Raw genomic sequence first — 17,219 nt, 5'->3', positions numbered from 1 at the left:
ATGTATGGCTGACCTTAGCTTGGCAGGCTATAATAGCTAATCTCCAGGGGTTTCGGGAGTGTCTGGTTGGACCTATGGTAATCAACTGGGTGGGTTTTAACGTTAAAAGGGTTGACTTGACAGAAAAACCCCACAATTATGATAGAAACCACTTTCCAATCTGTTTCTTATTCTAAATGTTCTCTTATCCACCAATTACTGGTGGTCTCCAATGTGCCCCTGTAAAAGGCTTCACAAAGCCACATCATACTTATGTGAATATGCATCTAAATTCAGATACTTCTATCTAAAAGTGAATAAATATTATTCCAAATCATGTTTTCACTTTCTTCTTCTGTCCTCCACAAGACAATGATTTTGTATGTGTGCAGCTCCAACAGGAAGCGTGGAAAGGAAATGGGAGGCTTTTCATTATTTTACACAGAAGGCTCCAGTCCTTTGTGTCAGCAATGGAAACATATCAGTATTGTCATTCTGATTCTCCAAAGTTTCTAGAGTCAGAGCCAAACTTCCAGCCCCCATGATCTGTATGAGCAGAGTTCTGCTTCTTACATTACTAAACACATGCGGAGATTTTACACATGCTTACTGGTATTACAGCATCTGTCCATCTCTGGATTTGCAGTAGAAAGTCAGTTTCAGTTCTGATTTAAATATATTACTGCTAGCAGCTCTGCAGGTCTTGTGGAGCGGATGCAAATATTGGGTTAATCCTTTACAGCAACACCTGAGCCACTAAGTGATTTAATGGGTAAAACCCGCAGGGCGCAATTATATTGATTTTCTCTGATGCAATCCGCACATGAGTTACAGTATCTATAAGGACATGGGTGGGCACATTATTGTTAGCAAACAAATGCATTTTTTACTATGTTAAAACTTCAAGCTGAAGAAGAAGGGTTAAGCAGTATAAGACTATAGGATTGTACCCTAACAAGTAATGCCCCAGAAAAAGTAGCTGTGAATGAAAGTGTATAACCTCAATAAGACATATACAGATAGTATGAAGCCAAATGATGGACTACTTGGTATTTCATAGTGTCAAAGTGTTTTTGTTCCATATGGCGAGCCCTTGGATTCTGATGTGCCCTTATCATAGGCACACATAGAAGCAATGCCACCTGCAGGCCATGCTAAGCCACTGCGGATACATGGAACAATATGAATGTTTCATGCCAAGTTAACATAACAGAGGATGTAAAGTTATGAAAGACATATTCCATGACCTATCTTTTAAATGACAAACCCTTCTTATGTTGTATGTGCTATTGTCGAAAGAAAATGGCATTGTGGGATAATTTAATGCAGGTATATAGAAACATTTTTATACCAGGAAGCAGTTCAATAGCGGAGTTTCCTATAGAGTCAATTGTACTCTACTTGGAAAAAACAGGAAGTCAGTGGATATGGTAATATCCTTTTAAACAGAGCTATCATCATTCCAGGTAGAAGGTTATATGACATTATTTTGTCAAGGGTAACAAAGGACATACTTGTACACCTTAGTTCGGTGTTATTTAACCTGTTGTAAAACTACAACTCCAATGTTGGCCATGACACGGCAGGAGTTGTAGTTATACAATAGATGGATGAGTACACGTTGAGCTCACGAGATATTGTTTATTAGAGAAGAGACATAGAGTATCAGCTATACTATTGCATTGTTCCCATACAAAAAATTGGCAATTCTTTAAGGGTTTAAACAGACTCACCATAAGGAATACAGCAACTGGCAGAATTGTGTGTGTATCTCTAAGTCCACCTTAAATAACTATTTTGGTACATGCGAAAGATAAATTTCTATGTAATCCGTATCAAGCCTGTAACTATATAGGAAGGATCATACAGGTATACAGTATCTAGTGAATATGAGCGCTCAGATCAGCCAAGCTGAATAACACAAATAGTAGTTAAGGTCAATAGATCTCAACCTGAACTCAAAATCTCTCATACTATAAAACCCAGCAACATATGTATTCTATTTCTAAGGGCATGAATCACCTATCAACTTGTGAACATACGGCCTCAATCTGGAGAATACATCACCGCCATTACAATGCAGTCTCCTTATGGAAAACACATTGAGATTGATGGGATGTGACGGGTGCATGCACACCACAGTGAGATGTGCCTCTGATAATTTGAGGCCAGGTGGGGAAAGCTGTTCATTGTGGTTCTAGTGACCACCTGCTGCAGAACGTCAAGAACAAGGTCAGAGAGTAGGGGCATACTTTACATGTCGGTACAGTAGTGCTGAAAACTAGCTCAATAATTCTGCTGCTTAGATAGGGCAACCATGGCTTTCCCTCACTCTTCACCCATAGAATTAGATTCAGTAACTGGACGCCTTATAGCCATTAGCTGGAGAGTCAAAATAAGGTTCTAAAAATATGTATTTATAATTTAGAAGATATTTTGTATTCTAAGCATTACACGTGATTCGCTGTACATGTCAGCTACTAGGCACTGTCCATGACATCCCCTCAATGTTGAGCTACAGATAGCCATTGAATTATTACGTATATAAGGATAATTTGTAAAGTGCTGCGAAATCTGCTGGCGCTAAATAAATAAAAAATATTAAAATTATTATTATTTACCAAGATCAATTATTCTGAAATCTAAAATGTAACTGGCAGGTGATTCACCCTGCACACTGGCCATGAGGTATTGTCCCCTCCCTAACACTCAAACACTAACTGCTTTAAAGCCTAGGTGGCGCTGTGACTTAAACTAAACATTCAACTCCTTTATCAGAAGTTTGAAAACCAATGACTTAGACCAATGAATAGTTCAGAAATAGGCAAGGCTCTCATGTCGGCAGCCAAGACTACTACAGAGTAGTACAATTAAAGGCAAGGCTCTTATGGCGGCTGCCAAGACGGAGAATTCTTGTTGGCAAATACAAAAAAAAAAGTAAATCAGATTTTAGAAACCTTACAGATACTATGTGAAGTCCTATTCACCCTTATGAGACCCTTACTTTGTCTTAACTGAGGTTTATTCAGGGGCTCTGTAACAGGCGATATAGAAACGTTGTGTATATTTAATATTATTACTCTGGTATACCTTATATTGACCATTTATAAACAAACGCGCAACAGTAGACACCCAGCATATTCTTCAAATTAAGAAGTTTATCATCAGAACAGGGACAAGAGGACACAGAGACGACAACCACCAAAAACATGAAATCATGACCACAAAACCAAAAAATCCTAGACAGAATACGAAACATTTTAAAGGAAACTGCATTCATATGGTATTGCCGTGTGTCTATGCTGACTATCAGTGGGCCTGTTTGGAAGGAATTTGCTTTATTCTCTTGCCATGAATGTTTTGCTATCGGGTGGTCGGAAAGCTCTCCTCAGTCCTATGGAAGAAGACTTATTCTAAATCTCCCAAGGGGAGCTTTAAATGGTTTACCCCAGATGTCCCCTAGCCTATTACTCACTGGTAATAAAGGGGTTAACCAGGACACAGCTGTCAGGCTTAATGAGAAGAGATAAGTGTGAAAACTAAATCTAGCCAGGATGACACAACGAGGAGGGTCTCCACATGGTGTGGATACAGCAGCTCTATTTCTGGAGCTTCATTACAGAACTGATCAGTAAATGGCCTTAAAGATATCCCCGGAGTAATACAATGGACAGTCGTCTACCTTCTACCAGTAGCCAATGTACTGTCTAACAGGGCAAAGCAAAAAATCAACACAAAGTCCTCAGCAAGCATGTAAGATAATAACTAAACTAAAATACATAAAAACAACTGAACAAAAAGCTTGCTGCCCTATAGATATAGTATATTTCTCCACAGATGCTGGGTGTCCATTAGAGTTGTGATTTGTCATTTGACAAATAGATAGTCAGGGTTAAGCGCCGGTCTCGTCTGTGAATTCCACCCAATGAGTTAACATGACTGAGATAACCTGTTTGTTTGCCAAACCACTCAACTGCCCATGACACCCTAAGCATTATCCATCTTTTTGTGACATGAAAATCAGCCTAAATGCAAGCTCCACCAGGTGAACTTTGCCTATCTATGAGTATTAAGCAATGAGACATTACCCTGACACAGTGTGTGACCTTATTTCAGGGCGAGTATTCAAAGAGGGTCAATAAAGTGATAACAATATAAATGATTGAGAGCAGCAGTAAGATGAGGCACTAAATCTGCTGCCCAGAAATGAGCTTTCTAAGCCTGCAGCCCACTCACAGAAATAATCTACCTATATAGCAGAAGCCGAGGCATGCCCACTATATCATGACACCAGGGGAAGAAGCTTCCCTATGGCAGACTATATCATTCCTGTGCTGTCCCCAACAATAACTAGGAGTATCCTGTGCAGGAGAACTGAGCGGGTTATTCTAGGTGAAACCAGGGGGCTTGTAGAAATCAGGACAGTTTATGCATAAGCTATCACTATAGAAAGCCAGGTGGCCAGGCTTTGATCAAATAAGAATCTTACATGGCTTTATGATCCAATTATTCCACAACATAATTCACCCAGCCAAAGGAAAATGGGCTGCTTGTCCCTGTGCGAAGATGTGGAGAGAGCAGACAAGATGGGTATTTATGGCTCAGGCACCCCCAGGCGTGTTTTCCACCCTTTAAAGTTTTTAATCACATGGGGATCGTCAAAGAAGGATGATTGCCAAAGCCACTTAGCTAGCCAGGGATCATAAGATGCCACTGCCTTGTGAAATCCCCTTTCCAACACCGAGATGGATAATCCTCTTTCTGAAATCACAGGGCTCATTTTCTCTTCTGCCAGTTCTGCAATTTGCGGTTTCATGTCATTGCTGAGCCCAATGTGTTGTCATTTAGATGACAAGCTAAGTTGGAGCCCCTGATGCGTGGGCTACAGACCCTCTGGGGTAAATGGGGTATTGCCCCCCTCTCTACCTGCTACATATGGCCTTCTATTGATGGATTTTTCCTCAGGACTGGATACAGACTTGACTCTACTGATCAATGATAGCTTTGCATCAAACTCTATCTGTAGAAATGATATACTAACATTCTGGACAATCAGTTTCATGGATGGTTGTCTGACACAAAGCGTAAAAAAAACAACCACAGACAATAAAACACTGAAAAATGTAACGAAATTTACAGAATTATTGACTTGACTGTATGGGGTTTAATAATTTCAGCAGCTGGAAATGACTTCATGTTTGTCAGCTCTTCAAGAACATTAGCGCCGTTTATAAGACGAAGGAATCCTTTAAGAAGGGTTAGCTCACCACCATTATTAATATTTGATTCCAGCCATGTTACACTGGAAGCTAGCTGGAAGGGAGACGTGTGGAGTGTAGGAGGGGGAGGCGATCACGAAAGGAAGATCTGACATTAGGCTTCTAACCATCCAACGCCTACCATGTATTCAACCAGTGTTACAAGCCTCTGCAAAACACTCTCTACACCCACTGTGATCGGGATGAAAAGCAAAGTGGGACCCAGCTCCATATGTTACCTCCTAGACTCCACGCAGTCATGTGGCTGGTGCACTACACACTGCCATGTACTAAACAATGCCTTACACTAATGAAATATGTAAATGTGTATTGTCCACCATTGATTTGCAAATCTCATGTTATCTGCCTGTATAGAGTGTGAATGAAATACTTTGTGGGCTTTGTTACATTGTATCATGACACCAGATAGCAGTATAGTCTACTCCAATACAATAGGGGCTAATCTTATTTACAACTTCTACTGAGGGAGAAGAAGATTCCTTGTGGATTGCAGCAGATGAATGCCCAGAATGGAGATGTGACATCCTGTACAGTGTGTCATTCTACATAATGGGGATCAATACTTCATTGCTGGATACACATCTGACTGGTTACTGCTGCAGCCCTGGAATCACAGCTCTGGCTGGAGGGAACTTTATTCAGCTAGGAGCTATAGGAAAATATATATATATATATATATATATATATATATATATATATATATACTGGTTCAGCTAAAATAGTATGGGCTTGTATACTACAACACCCCACAAGTTTCTACAGTGTGACAATATATATATCCAGATACATGTGTACATATTCCTGTCTAGATCAGGCTGAGTAATTCTTCTACCACCTCTCTCCTGGTGCACATAACCTGTTCTGGAATGATACTAATGGTGGTGCCCATAATACACCATGAACACTGGTATACAGGAAATCTACTATCTCTCCCTGGTGCAGAGGGCTTCTCTCTCCCTTCTCTTTGCCCCTCTTCTCTCTCTCTACCTCCAGCACACACGGAGAGTTGCAGTAAGTTGGCAGGGGGCAGCTCGGCACCGGGCACTGTTGCTTCTCTCTCCTTGCTCGGCAGCACATGCGCCAGGACTCCCGGCACAGGACACCCTACTGATGCCCGGCACAGGACACCCTGCTGATGGCCGGCACAGGACACCCTGCTGATGCCCGGCACAGGACACCCTGCTGATGCCCGGCACAGGACACCCTGCTGATGCCCGGCACAGGACACCCTGCTGATGCCCGGCACCTAGCACCATGCCACCCTCTCCTGCAGTGCTTGGCATGGCTATCCGGCTCCTATTAGAGATTGCTGGGACTGTGTCGGGACTGTAGGTAACCTCAGGGGAGCCCCCCCCCCCAGCCTCCCCACATGAAGAGCCCCGCACAAGGCTTTGTAGTATTTTTAAAGCTTTGATTCCCTCCAGATGTGAGATCCAGCGGCAGCAGCCAGAGACTGTCTCCAGAAGAAGAGAGAGAAGAGGATGGCAGGGGGGCAGAGGCTTCCATCCACCCCACCACATCAGCCTGGGCACCGGCTTACCTTCTTGTCCTGACACTGTGCAGCCGGAAAAGTGCAGATATATAACTCCAACCACCAGCACAAGGATATCCATTGTGAAACAACCCCAAGAGCTCTTCTCTCTCCCCTGTCAGTGAGTCATTTACATTGGACAATGCCTGTCTTCTGCATGTGCAAAATGCCAGTAAGGTCCTGGGTGAGGAGGAGGATGATGATGGTATTCCTGGTATATGGTGTAATATCCACACTTGCTCAGGGGCACATAAGAGTTTCCTGCCCCCAGGCTCAGGGGATTAGGCAGAAGTGTCCAGTGGAGGGGGGTAATAATGTCCAGTCCCTTGGTAGCAGTGCCTGGCTGCTCTTTGGCTCGGGTCAGGACTGCTGCTAGCCTGGGAGGAGGATGAGGAGTGTGCGCTCTGAGGCTGGCTCCTGGTGTCTGCTCCCTCCCAGCTACTCGGCTGCTGCCTTATACAGAGAGAGAGCAGCATGTGCAGAGAGCAGGGGAGGCAGAGCCAGGCAGCGGCTACACACAGCCCGCCCCTCCCCTGTCACTCAGCACTCACACAGCCCAGCTATCTAATGCTGCTGCTGCTGCACACCATCGCAGACTGCACACCATCGCAGGCTGCACACCATCACAGCCAGCACACCATCACAGGGCACACCATCACAGGCAGCACACCATCACAGCCAGCACACCATCACAGGCAGCACACCATCACAGCCAGCACACCATCACAGGCTGCACAACATCCCAGGCAGCACACCATCACAGCCAGCACACCATCACAGGCAGCACACCATCACAGCCAGCACACCATCACAGGGCACACCATCACAGGCAGCACACCATCACAGCCAGCACACCATCACAGGCAGCACACCATCACAGCCAGCACACCATCACAGGCTGCACAACATCCCAGGCAGCACACCATCACAGGCAGCACACCATCACAGGCTGCACACCATCACAGGCTGCACACCATCACAGCCAGCACACCATCACAGGCTGCACACCATCACAGGCTGCACACCATCACAGCCAGCACACCATCCCAGGCAGCAAACCAGCACACCATCACACCATCACACCATCCCAGGCAGCACACCATCACAGGCAGCACACCATCCCAGGCTGCACACCATCACAGCCAGCACACCACCCCAGGCAGCACACCATCACACCATCCCAGGCAGCACACCATCACAGCCAGCACACCATCACAGCCAGCACACAATCACAGAGGCAGCACACCATCCCAGGCAGCACACCATCCCAGGCTGCACACCATCACAGGCAGCACACCATCACAGGCTGCACAACATCACAGGGCACACCATCACAGGCTGCACAACATCACAGGGCACACCATCCCAGGCTGCACACCATCACAGCCAGCACACCATCCCAGGCTGCGCACCATCCCAGGCAGCACACCATCACAGGCAGCACACCATCACAGGCAGCACACCATCACAGGCAGCACACCATCCCAGGCAGCACACCATCACAGGCTGCACAACATCACAGGGCACACCATCCCAGGCTGCACACCATCACAGCCAGCACACCATCCCAGGCTGCACACCATCCCAGGCAGCACACCATCACAGGCAGCACACCATCACAGGCAGCACACCATCACAGGCTGCACACCATCCCAGGCTGCACAACATCACAGATGCAGCACAACATCCCTGGCAGCACACCATCACAGGCGGCACACCATCCCAGGCTGCACACCATCCCAGGCAGCACAGCATCACAGCCAGCACACCATCACAGCCAGCACACCACCCCAGGCAGCACACCATCCCAGGCTGCACAACATCACAGATGCAGCACAACATCCCTGGCAGCACACCATCACAGGCTGCACACCATCACAGGCTGCACACCATCACAGGGCACACCATCCCAGGCAGCACAACATCACAGCCAGCACACCATCACACCATCCCAGGCTGCAAACCATCACAGGCTGCACACCATCACAGACAGCACACCAGCACACCATCCCAGGCTGCACACCATCACAGGCAGCACACCATCACAGGGCACACCATCACAGGCTGCACAACATCACAGGCAGCACATCATCACAGCCAGCACACCAGCACACCATCCCAGGCTGCACACCATCACAGGCAGCACACCATCACAGGGCACACCATCACAGGCTGCACAACATCACAGGCAGCACATCATCCCAGGCAGCACAACATCACAGGCAGCACACCAGCACACCATCCCAGGCAGCACACCATCCCAGGCTGCACACCATCACAGACAGCACACCAGCACACCATCCCAGGCTGCACACCATCACAGGCAGCACACCATCACAGGGCACACCATCACAGGCTGCACAACATCACAGGCAGCACAACATCACAGCCAGCACACCATCACAGCCAGCACACCATCACAGACAGCACACCAGCACACCATCCCAGGCAGCACACCATCCCAGGCAGCACACCATCACAGACAGCACACCAGCACACCATCCCAGGCTGCACACCATCACAGGCAGCACACCATCACAGGGCACACCATCACAGGCTGCACATCATCCCAGGCAGCACAACATCACAGCCAGCACACCAGCACACCATCCCAGGCAGCACACCATCCCAGGCGGCACACCATCACAGAGGCAGCACACCATCCCAGGGAGAGGGATCAGGGGGTCTGACTGCACCTCACATCTACCTGCTGCATGCAGCTCAGCAACAGGTCTCTGCAGCTGATGAACAGGTTCCCCTCACCTCCATTGTAGTCTGAGCACAATGCACTGCATACTGGTGGTTACCTATAGCCAGTCCACTGTACAAAGAGAGAGGCATTGCACCTAGGAAATCACAACTCCCAGTGTTTCCTGACTGCTTGCATGCTGGTGGTTGTAGCAGTTGGAGAGCCACTGTAGACCATAGATGGAGAGCCACTGTAGACCACTGATGTATACTATATACTGATACTATATTTGTATGTAGTATATACTGTATGTCATTGTTCCACAACATGTGGCTGTCCAGCTGTTGCATAACTACAATTCCTATCATGCATGGACAGCTGAAGGCTGTATATGATATTGCCTGTCTGGGCATGATGGGAGTTGTAGTCTTGCAACAGCTAGGTACAGCTTTGGGAACATTGCTGTATATTATATAGGCTGTCCATGCATGCTGGGAGTTGTAGTTTTATAACAGCTGGAAAGCTACAGCTTTGAGAACATTGCTGTATATTATATAGGCTGTCCATGCATGCTGGGAGTTGTAGTTTTATAAAAGCTGGAGAGCTACAGCTTTGCTGTATATGATATGGGCTGCCTAGGAATGATGGGAGTTGTAGTTTTATAACAGCTGGAGAGGCCCAGGCTGGATGTCCAATACTTGCTAGGAACAATCTCTACATCTATTATGTTGTGAGGAGGGATCTGATTCTTCTTGCTATGACCTGTCTGTATCAGGACCACAAGTGCTGGCCATCTCTCATGTTCTCCAGTGTAAGACGCCAGAGCAGGCAATACTCAGAAAGGATTTGTGATATTGACATAAAGATTGTGAAAATCCAATACCCAATAAATAACCTGAAATTGGTTCCTTTTTTTACCACTGCAAACTACCCTGACAGCAATAGGCATGAGTGCTCTGTGCACACAATAGACGTCCATTTGATGGCATTTCTGAGTCAACTCCGAAGCCTTTCATCAATGAAAGCATTCCGTTCTTTTAGAGAATAAAATATCCTCGGCGTTATAGCTTTGTTACACTTTTATCACACAAAATATGCCCTTTGTGCCGTCATTCCGCCAGCAATAGTTTGGATTCTATAGATGCTATTTGGCCGGTATGATGAAGCTCACTCAGACGCCCCAGAAAAGGGAGTTTTGAGGTTCGATTTACTTTTAGCTAACAGAGATTAACTTAACACTCTCTATGCCAGTTAGTCTGTAAGTAATATTTCTCACTTAGGTTATTGGGTATTGGTTTCCTTTGTTCACATATACTTAGACCTTCTCTTATCTGGAACCATTTTCATTCAGGCTTCATACACACATAGAATAACCACATATAATCTGCAGTGATGCGCTGGGTAATGCAGACCCCTAGAGGTACTAATATTGAGGGCCACCCCGTCTATAACAAGTGCCTGTCTACACTCACCGGCCACTTTATTAGGTACACCTGTCCAACTGCACATTACCACTTAATTTCTAATCAGCCAATCACGTGGCGGCAACTCAGTGCATTTAGGCATGTAGACATGGTCAAGACAATCTCCTGCAGTTCAAACCGAGCATCAGTATGGGGAAGAAAGGTGATTTGAGTGCCTTTGAACGTGGCATGGTTGTTGGTGCCAGAAGGGCTGGTCTGAGTATTTCAGAAACTGCTGATCTACTGGGATTTTCACGCACAACCATCTCTAGGGTTTACAGAGAATGGTCCGAAAAAGAAAAAACATCTAGTCAGCGGCAGTTCTGTGGGGGGGAAATGCCTTGTTGATGCCAGAGGTCAGAGGAGAATGGGCAGACTGGTTCGAGCTGATAGAAAGGCAACAGTGACTCAAATAGCCAACCGTTACAACCAAGGTAGGCAGAAGAGCATCTCTGAACGCACAGTACGTCCAACTTTGAGGCAGATGGGCTACAGCAGCAGAAGACCACACCGGGTGCCACTCCTTTCAGCTAAGAACAGGAAACTGAGGCTACAATTTGCACAAGCTCATCGAAATTGGACAGTAGAAGATTGGAAAAACGTTTCCTGGTCTGATGAGTCTCGATTCCTGCTGCGACATTCGGATGGTAGGGTCAGAATTTGGCGTCAACAACATGAAAGCATGGATCCATCCTGCCTTGTATCAACGGTTCAGGCTGGTGGTGGTGGTGTCATGGTGTGGGGAATATTTTCTGGGCACTCTTTGGGCCCCTTGGTACCAATTGAGCATCGTTGCAACGCCACAGCCTACCTGAGTATTGTTGCTGACCATGTCCATCCCTTTATGACCACAATGTACCCAACATCTGATGGCTACTTTCAGCAGGATAATGCGCCATGTCATAAAGCTAGAATCATCTCAGACTGGTTTCTTGAACATGACAATGAGTTCACTGTACTCAAATGGCCTCCACAGTCACCAGATCTCACCAGGTCACCAGATCTGGTGGAACGGGAGATTCGCATCATGGATGTGCAGCCGACAAATCTGCGGCAACTGTGTGATGCCATCATGTCAATATGGACCAAAATCTCTGAGGAATGCTTCCAGCACCTTGTTGTATCTATGCCACGAAGAATTGAGGCAGTTCTGAAGGCAAAAGGGGGTCCAACCCGTTACTAGCATGGTGTACCTAATAAAGTGGCCAGTGAGTGTACTTTACCTTGTATCCTATACTGTTATTATTGCAACCCCATAATAAAATGATCCCCAGCATAAAGTGATCAGGTGATTGTCAGCTGTTGATGGATCTCTCCTCTGCTGGACCTGACATAGCCTAAGCTATATTAACTAGTGATGAGCAAATAGTGAGATATTCGAATATTTGATATTCGTACGACTATCCCGCGAATATTTGAATATGCGATCGAATATTCGATCCCATTAAAGTCTATGGGAACAAGTATTCGATTAGTGAAAAACATCTATTCGACCATTTGGAAGGTAAAACCAGAAGCTGGGGGATTTGAACGCTTATCGAATATTTATCGTACGAATATCGTATATTCGAATATCTCACTTTTCAATCGAATATCTATTCGATCGAACAGTATTCGCTCATCATTAATATTAACCAAATAAAAATCAGGGTTTCCAATAGAACCCAACTGTACCTATAACTAAGAGGCAAACACCACTACAATAGAACCCAACTGTACCTATAACTAAGAGGCGAACACCACTGCAATAGAACCCAACTGTACCTATAACTAAGAGGCGAACACCACTGCAATAGAACCCAACTGTACCTATAACTTAGAGGCAAACACCACTGCAATAGAACCCAACTGTACCTATAACTAAGAGGCGAACACCACTGCAATAGAACCCAACTGTACCTATAACTAAGAGGCGAACACCACTGCAATAGAACCCAACTGTACCTATAACTTAGAGGCAAATACCACTGCAATAGAACCCAACTGTACCTATAACTAAGAGGCGAACACCACTGCAATAGAACCCAATTGTACCTATAACTAAGAGGCGAACACCACTGCAATAGAACCCAACTGTACCTATAACTAAGAGGCGAACACCACTGCACTAGAACCCAACTGTACCTATAACTAAGAGGCGAACACCACTGCACTAGAACCCAACTGTACCTATAACTAAGAGGCGTACACCACTGCACTAGAACCCAACTGTACCTATAACTAAAAGGCGAACACCACTGCAATAGAACCCAGTTGTACCTATAACTAAGAGGCGAACACCACTGCACTAGAACCCAACTGTACCTATAACTAAAAGGCGAACACCACTACAATAGAACCCAATTGTACCTATAACTAAGAGACGAACACCACTGCACTAGACCCAGGAATGATAGATGCGGTGCTAAACCATGTCTCCAAATAAAGGGGGAGATTTATCAAACATGGTGTAAAGTAGAATTGGCTCAGTTGCCTCTAGCAACCAATCAGATTCCACCTTTCATTTTCAAAAGAGTGGAATCTGATTGGTTGCTAGGGGCAACTGAGCCAATTCTACTTTACACCATGTTTGATATATCTCCCCCAAAGAGTCTAATATATCAGCTTCTCGGAATGTTCCATACGGTGCTCTTTTTGAATTTCACATGGATACTATTACTGCTATGGGTCCCTTTACATGGGCCGATAATTGGCAGACAGGAATCCTCAATGCCAATAATGGGTTTGTGTAAAATGACCAGCCAGAAGCTGATAAACAAGAAATCTCTCATTCATCGGTAACCACATCTTTTGTGTGGGCATCAATATCCCTTGTAAACAGGAATGTTTATAGGTCACACAAATGATCCAGCGATCATTCATGTGGCCCATCCGCACAACTGATTGAGCCCTGTAAAGGCTCTGCATACAAGCTCTGATCTCGCTGATCTCGCTTGCTTGTCCATGTAAATGTACAACTGAAAAGAGTAAAAATGTTACTGTATCTCTTTTATTAGAGGTAACTCTACCTGAGGCAAAGCTTAACCCCCCCCCCCCCCCCCCACACACACACACACAGATATACAGGTTAAAATGCAATATATCTTTATATGAACTTCTCCAATTTTCAACTCCCACCTGATAATCCTCTGTTAGGACCCAGTTTTTTTTCTTCATATTACTTCTACATAATGCATGAAGCAATGTTCTACAGCTGTATATAAATCTATGCACTATAGATGACAGGTCCCCATTGGGATTAGGGTGAACAAACTGACTGTGAGGTTCTCTTCTTCCCTAAGAACAGCCATAGGAATCACATTAGCTGCAGCTTTTTGCACATAATGCAGGCGAGAGATTATATAAAGAGAATTCCTCGTGGCGTGAGATAATCCAGTTGTTTCACGAGTTAAGGATGGCAGCTGTTCCCGGCAGTGCTGGTGTCAGATATAATGTTTATATCTCTCATTTTTACTTTGTGACCTTTGAACTCTTTGCATAGTTTTTCTGAGGCCGAGGTCACGCTGCAGCTTCCCATAAAGAGAATGGTTTATTTTAAACTGTACAACCCATCCACATATTGTGCCCCTTTTTGGCTCGGTGCCGTCACGTCACTCTCTTCATTTTCCTCCACTTTCCATGCTGATAATGTGTTGTTACGATGCTCATATACCATTTTAGCACCTTTTGAATGAGGGAATGGCAGCCCTATTGACTTGGTTATGATGAATGTAGACCGCAGAGCTCACTATACATTTTCCTGCCTAGATACTTGTGGGTTATCTAAAGTGAGGACCCTATCACACAGGACGAGTATCGGGCAGAAAATCATTATATCATTCAAATTTTAACGATAATCTTCTTGTGTAATTGCAGGCAATGTTCGAAAAATCGTTTGTGTGTTGTTGGTCATTGATTTAGATCTGACCCTAAAATCATTGTTAATCATTTGCTAATCGTTCAGTGTAATTGCACATCGTTCATTCTTTTGCTGGGATCAGATGGAGTAAACAATTGTCGTAACGATTGCTATAATGATTGGAACTAGCGACTGTCTTTCTGTAATATGGTGAACGATTTCAGGTTAACGATAAATAATCTTGTTTGCGATTGCTTATTGTTAATCGGTAGAAAATTGCTTCATCTAATAGGGCCCTAAGTCAATACTTTGCCACACAAACCTCCACTATGGTGATGTTAATTCTTCATTCTCTGAGAACTTTGCATACTTTATTCTAGAAACCATATACCGTACATGGAGTGTTAGCATAGATTAGATTCTTTCATCTTGGGCAAAGGTTCTATTTGCTGCACTAATCCTGTGTCTAATATCATGGCCATGGCAAAATGTCTCCATGACTCCACCCTGGCACTCAATATCTTGTTTTTTCCTGTTCAGTTACATCTCTGGCAAAGATGGCACATGGTATTATTGGAGCTGTGCATTCACTATGTATACATACTTGTATATCTCCCACTGTTTCCTTTTAAGAGCCTCTGCAAAATCTTTAGTTTCCAACTTTGTAAAACACAATGTTTGTTAGCATTGCCCTGAAGAAGATATATGAACAATAAAGTGGGTTAACTTTGGAACTGGCACAATAGCAAAGTCTGCATCCTGGTCTCCTCCACTTTGGACACTTTACCCTTTTGCAACAGGAATTAATTGGAGGAAAAAGTGTCCGGTGGTCAAAGCTACACAGTTTGGCAGAAAAAGTGAGCCAAGGCCTAAGAAACCCAATGCAGTTACTGGGAAAATGCAGTTACTGGAAAACGTCTTCTAGAAACGTTTCTAAGAGAAAGAACAGCCCCAGATCATGAAATAATATAAAAACCTCATCTATAAATGCTTGTCTAGAGATGGCCTTAACAATAAAGACATGAATAAATTCTCTATATAAATCAGAGATACCTGGATGTGTAAGTCTGGTGCTGGAGATCTATCTATCTATATTAGAGATGAGTGAACTGAACCCGAGCTCTTGGCATTTGATTACCATTGACTGAAGAAGTTGGTTGCAGCCCTAAGGTTGCCTGGAAAACATGGATATAGCCATAGGCTGAATCCATTTTTTCCAGGACTCCCTAGGGCAGCAGCCAACTTCTTCAGCCACCAGTAATCAAATGCTGAGAGTTCAGGCTCAGACAAATCTGAACGTACTCAAAGTTTGCTTATTTCTACTAATTATTAGTAACTTGTATATTTGCCCCTAAGAAAAGGCTAATGGCTCATCACATTCCCCATAAACCTCATTACTGGTATTATCTATACAATAAAATACGTAAGTGCAGATCTGTATTTCTCCTCTATCTGAGCAGTTCTGTGCAAGCTTTAAACAATGCTATGATGCTGGAACAAAAAAAAAGCCCTAAGATGTGAGAGGCCTGTTACCACTAATTTAACTGTGACATTAAGAGAAAGCATTAGGAACAAGAAGAAAGCCTGTCCTGTGCTGACCTCCCAGCAGAGAAGACACCGGAGGGATGGGTGCCTTTACACCCACTGGAGTCATTAGTTTTCAAACCTGCCTAATTTTCACACCCACTCCGTTTGCTTAGCTGCCAATCAAATGCCACAGTTTGCTTAAGGGGCATTTATTTTCCTGCTTAGATGATGGTCTAGAGAAAAACGCCATGGGAGCTCTGGCAAAAAGATTATCGGCACTTAACAACACGCTGAAAAAGAACGCTATTAGCTGGGAAACATCTTTGATATTTTGCTGAATATGTACTATATGTTCTTAGTACTCTGTGCCTTTGCATACCGATTGATGTCAGTTCTGCAATGTCTTTGGATCTGTTTGATAATATTCTGTAGCTATTGGGATACATTGTAGATTATGTATCAATCATTCCATTCTAGACAATTTGTACAATAGTGTAAATATATGTGACATTCACTGACAATCGTCCTTTGCTTTCATTTACTGCCCACAGCTTTGACCGCGGCATCTTTTGAGAAGTTTAATATTGCAATATTTTTATCAACCCATCATATCAGTTTTATATTACACACCATCTGCCTAACAGATTCCCCACCCCCGCGGTTCAAAAAAAAACTATTAGTTATTCAAACAAAAAATTCTGTTTCAGACACCACCATTTCCGAGCTCAGAATTGAAGTATATATATATATATATATATATATTACACAAATCCATATATAATATAACAAATTATATTATTATATATACAGTATTATATTATATTAAATTATATTAGCCAAAAATGTTAAAGTTTTTAAGCACTATATAGTGGACTATGGAGAGCACATTATGACCTGCTTGTTTCCCTAATGA

The 17,219-nt window shown here is 44.3% G+C and overlaps 2 protein-coding genes across 3 annotated transcripts in view; one reads left to right on the top strand and one right to left on the bottom strand.

Annotated features, from left to right (window-relative positions):
- The window catches only part of NRP2 (neuropilin 2), a 95,065-nt gene extending 87,824 nt beyond the window's left edge, over positions 1–7,241 (bottom strand). For both annotated transcript variants that reach the window (XM_069983422.1, XM_069983424.1), the window contains exon 1: positions 6,799–7,241. In XM_069983422.1, the coding sequence (XP_069839523.1) occupies positions 6,799–6,871 (73 nt within the window). In that variant the 5' untranslated portion in view covers positions 6,872–7,241. The remainder of the gene's footprint in view (positions 1–6,798) is intronic.
- Positions 7,242–7,356: 115 nt separating this feature from the next.
- LOC138801772 (filaggrin-2-like) lies at positions 7,357–9,534 on the top strand. The gene has a single exon (XM_069984870.1). It carries the CDS (start codon positions 7,357–7,359, stop codon positions 9,532–9,534), a length of 2,178 nt encoding a protein of 725 aa, XP_069840971.1.
- The last annotated feature ends 7,685 nt before the right edge of the window (positions 9,535–17,219 follow it).

Source organism: Dendropsophus ebraccatus, chromosome 9, assembly GCF_027789765.1.
Source record: "Dendropsophus ebraccatus isolate aDenEbr1 chromosome 9, aDenEbr1.pat, whole genome shotgun sequence".
NCBI lineage: Eukaryota > Metazoa > Chordata > Amphibia > Anura > Hylidae > Dendropsophus > Dendropsophus ebraccatus.
This window is presented reverse-complemented; position numbering and strand designations above follow the sequence as displayed.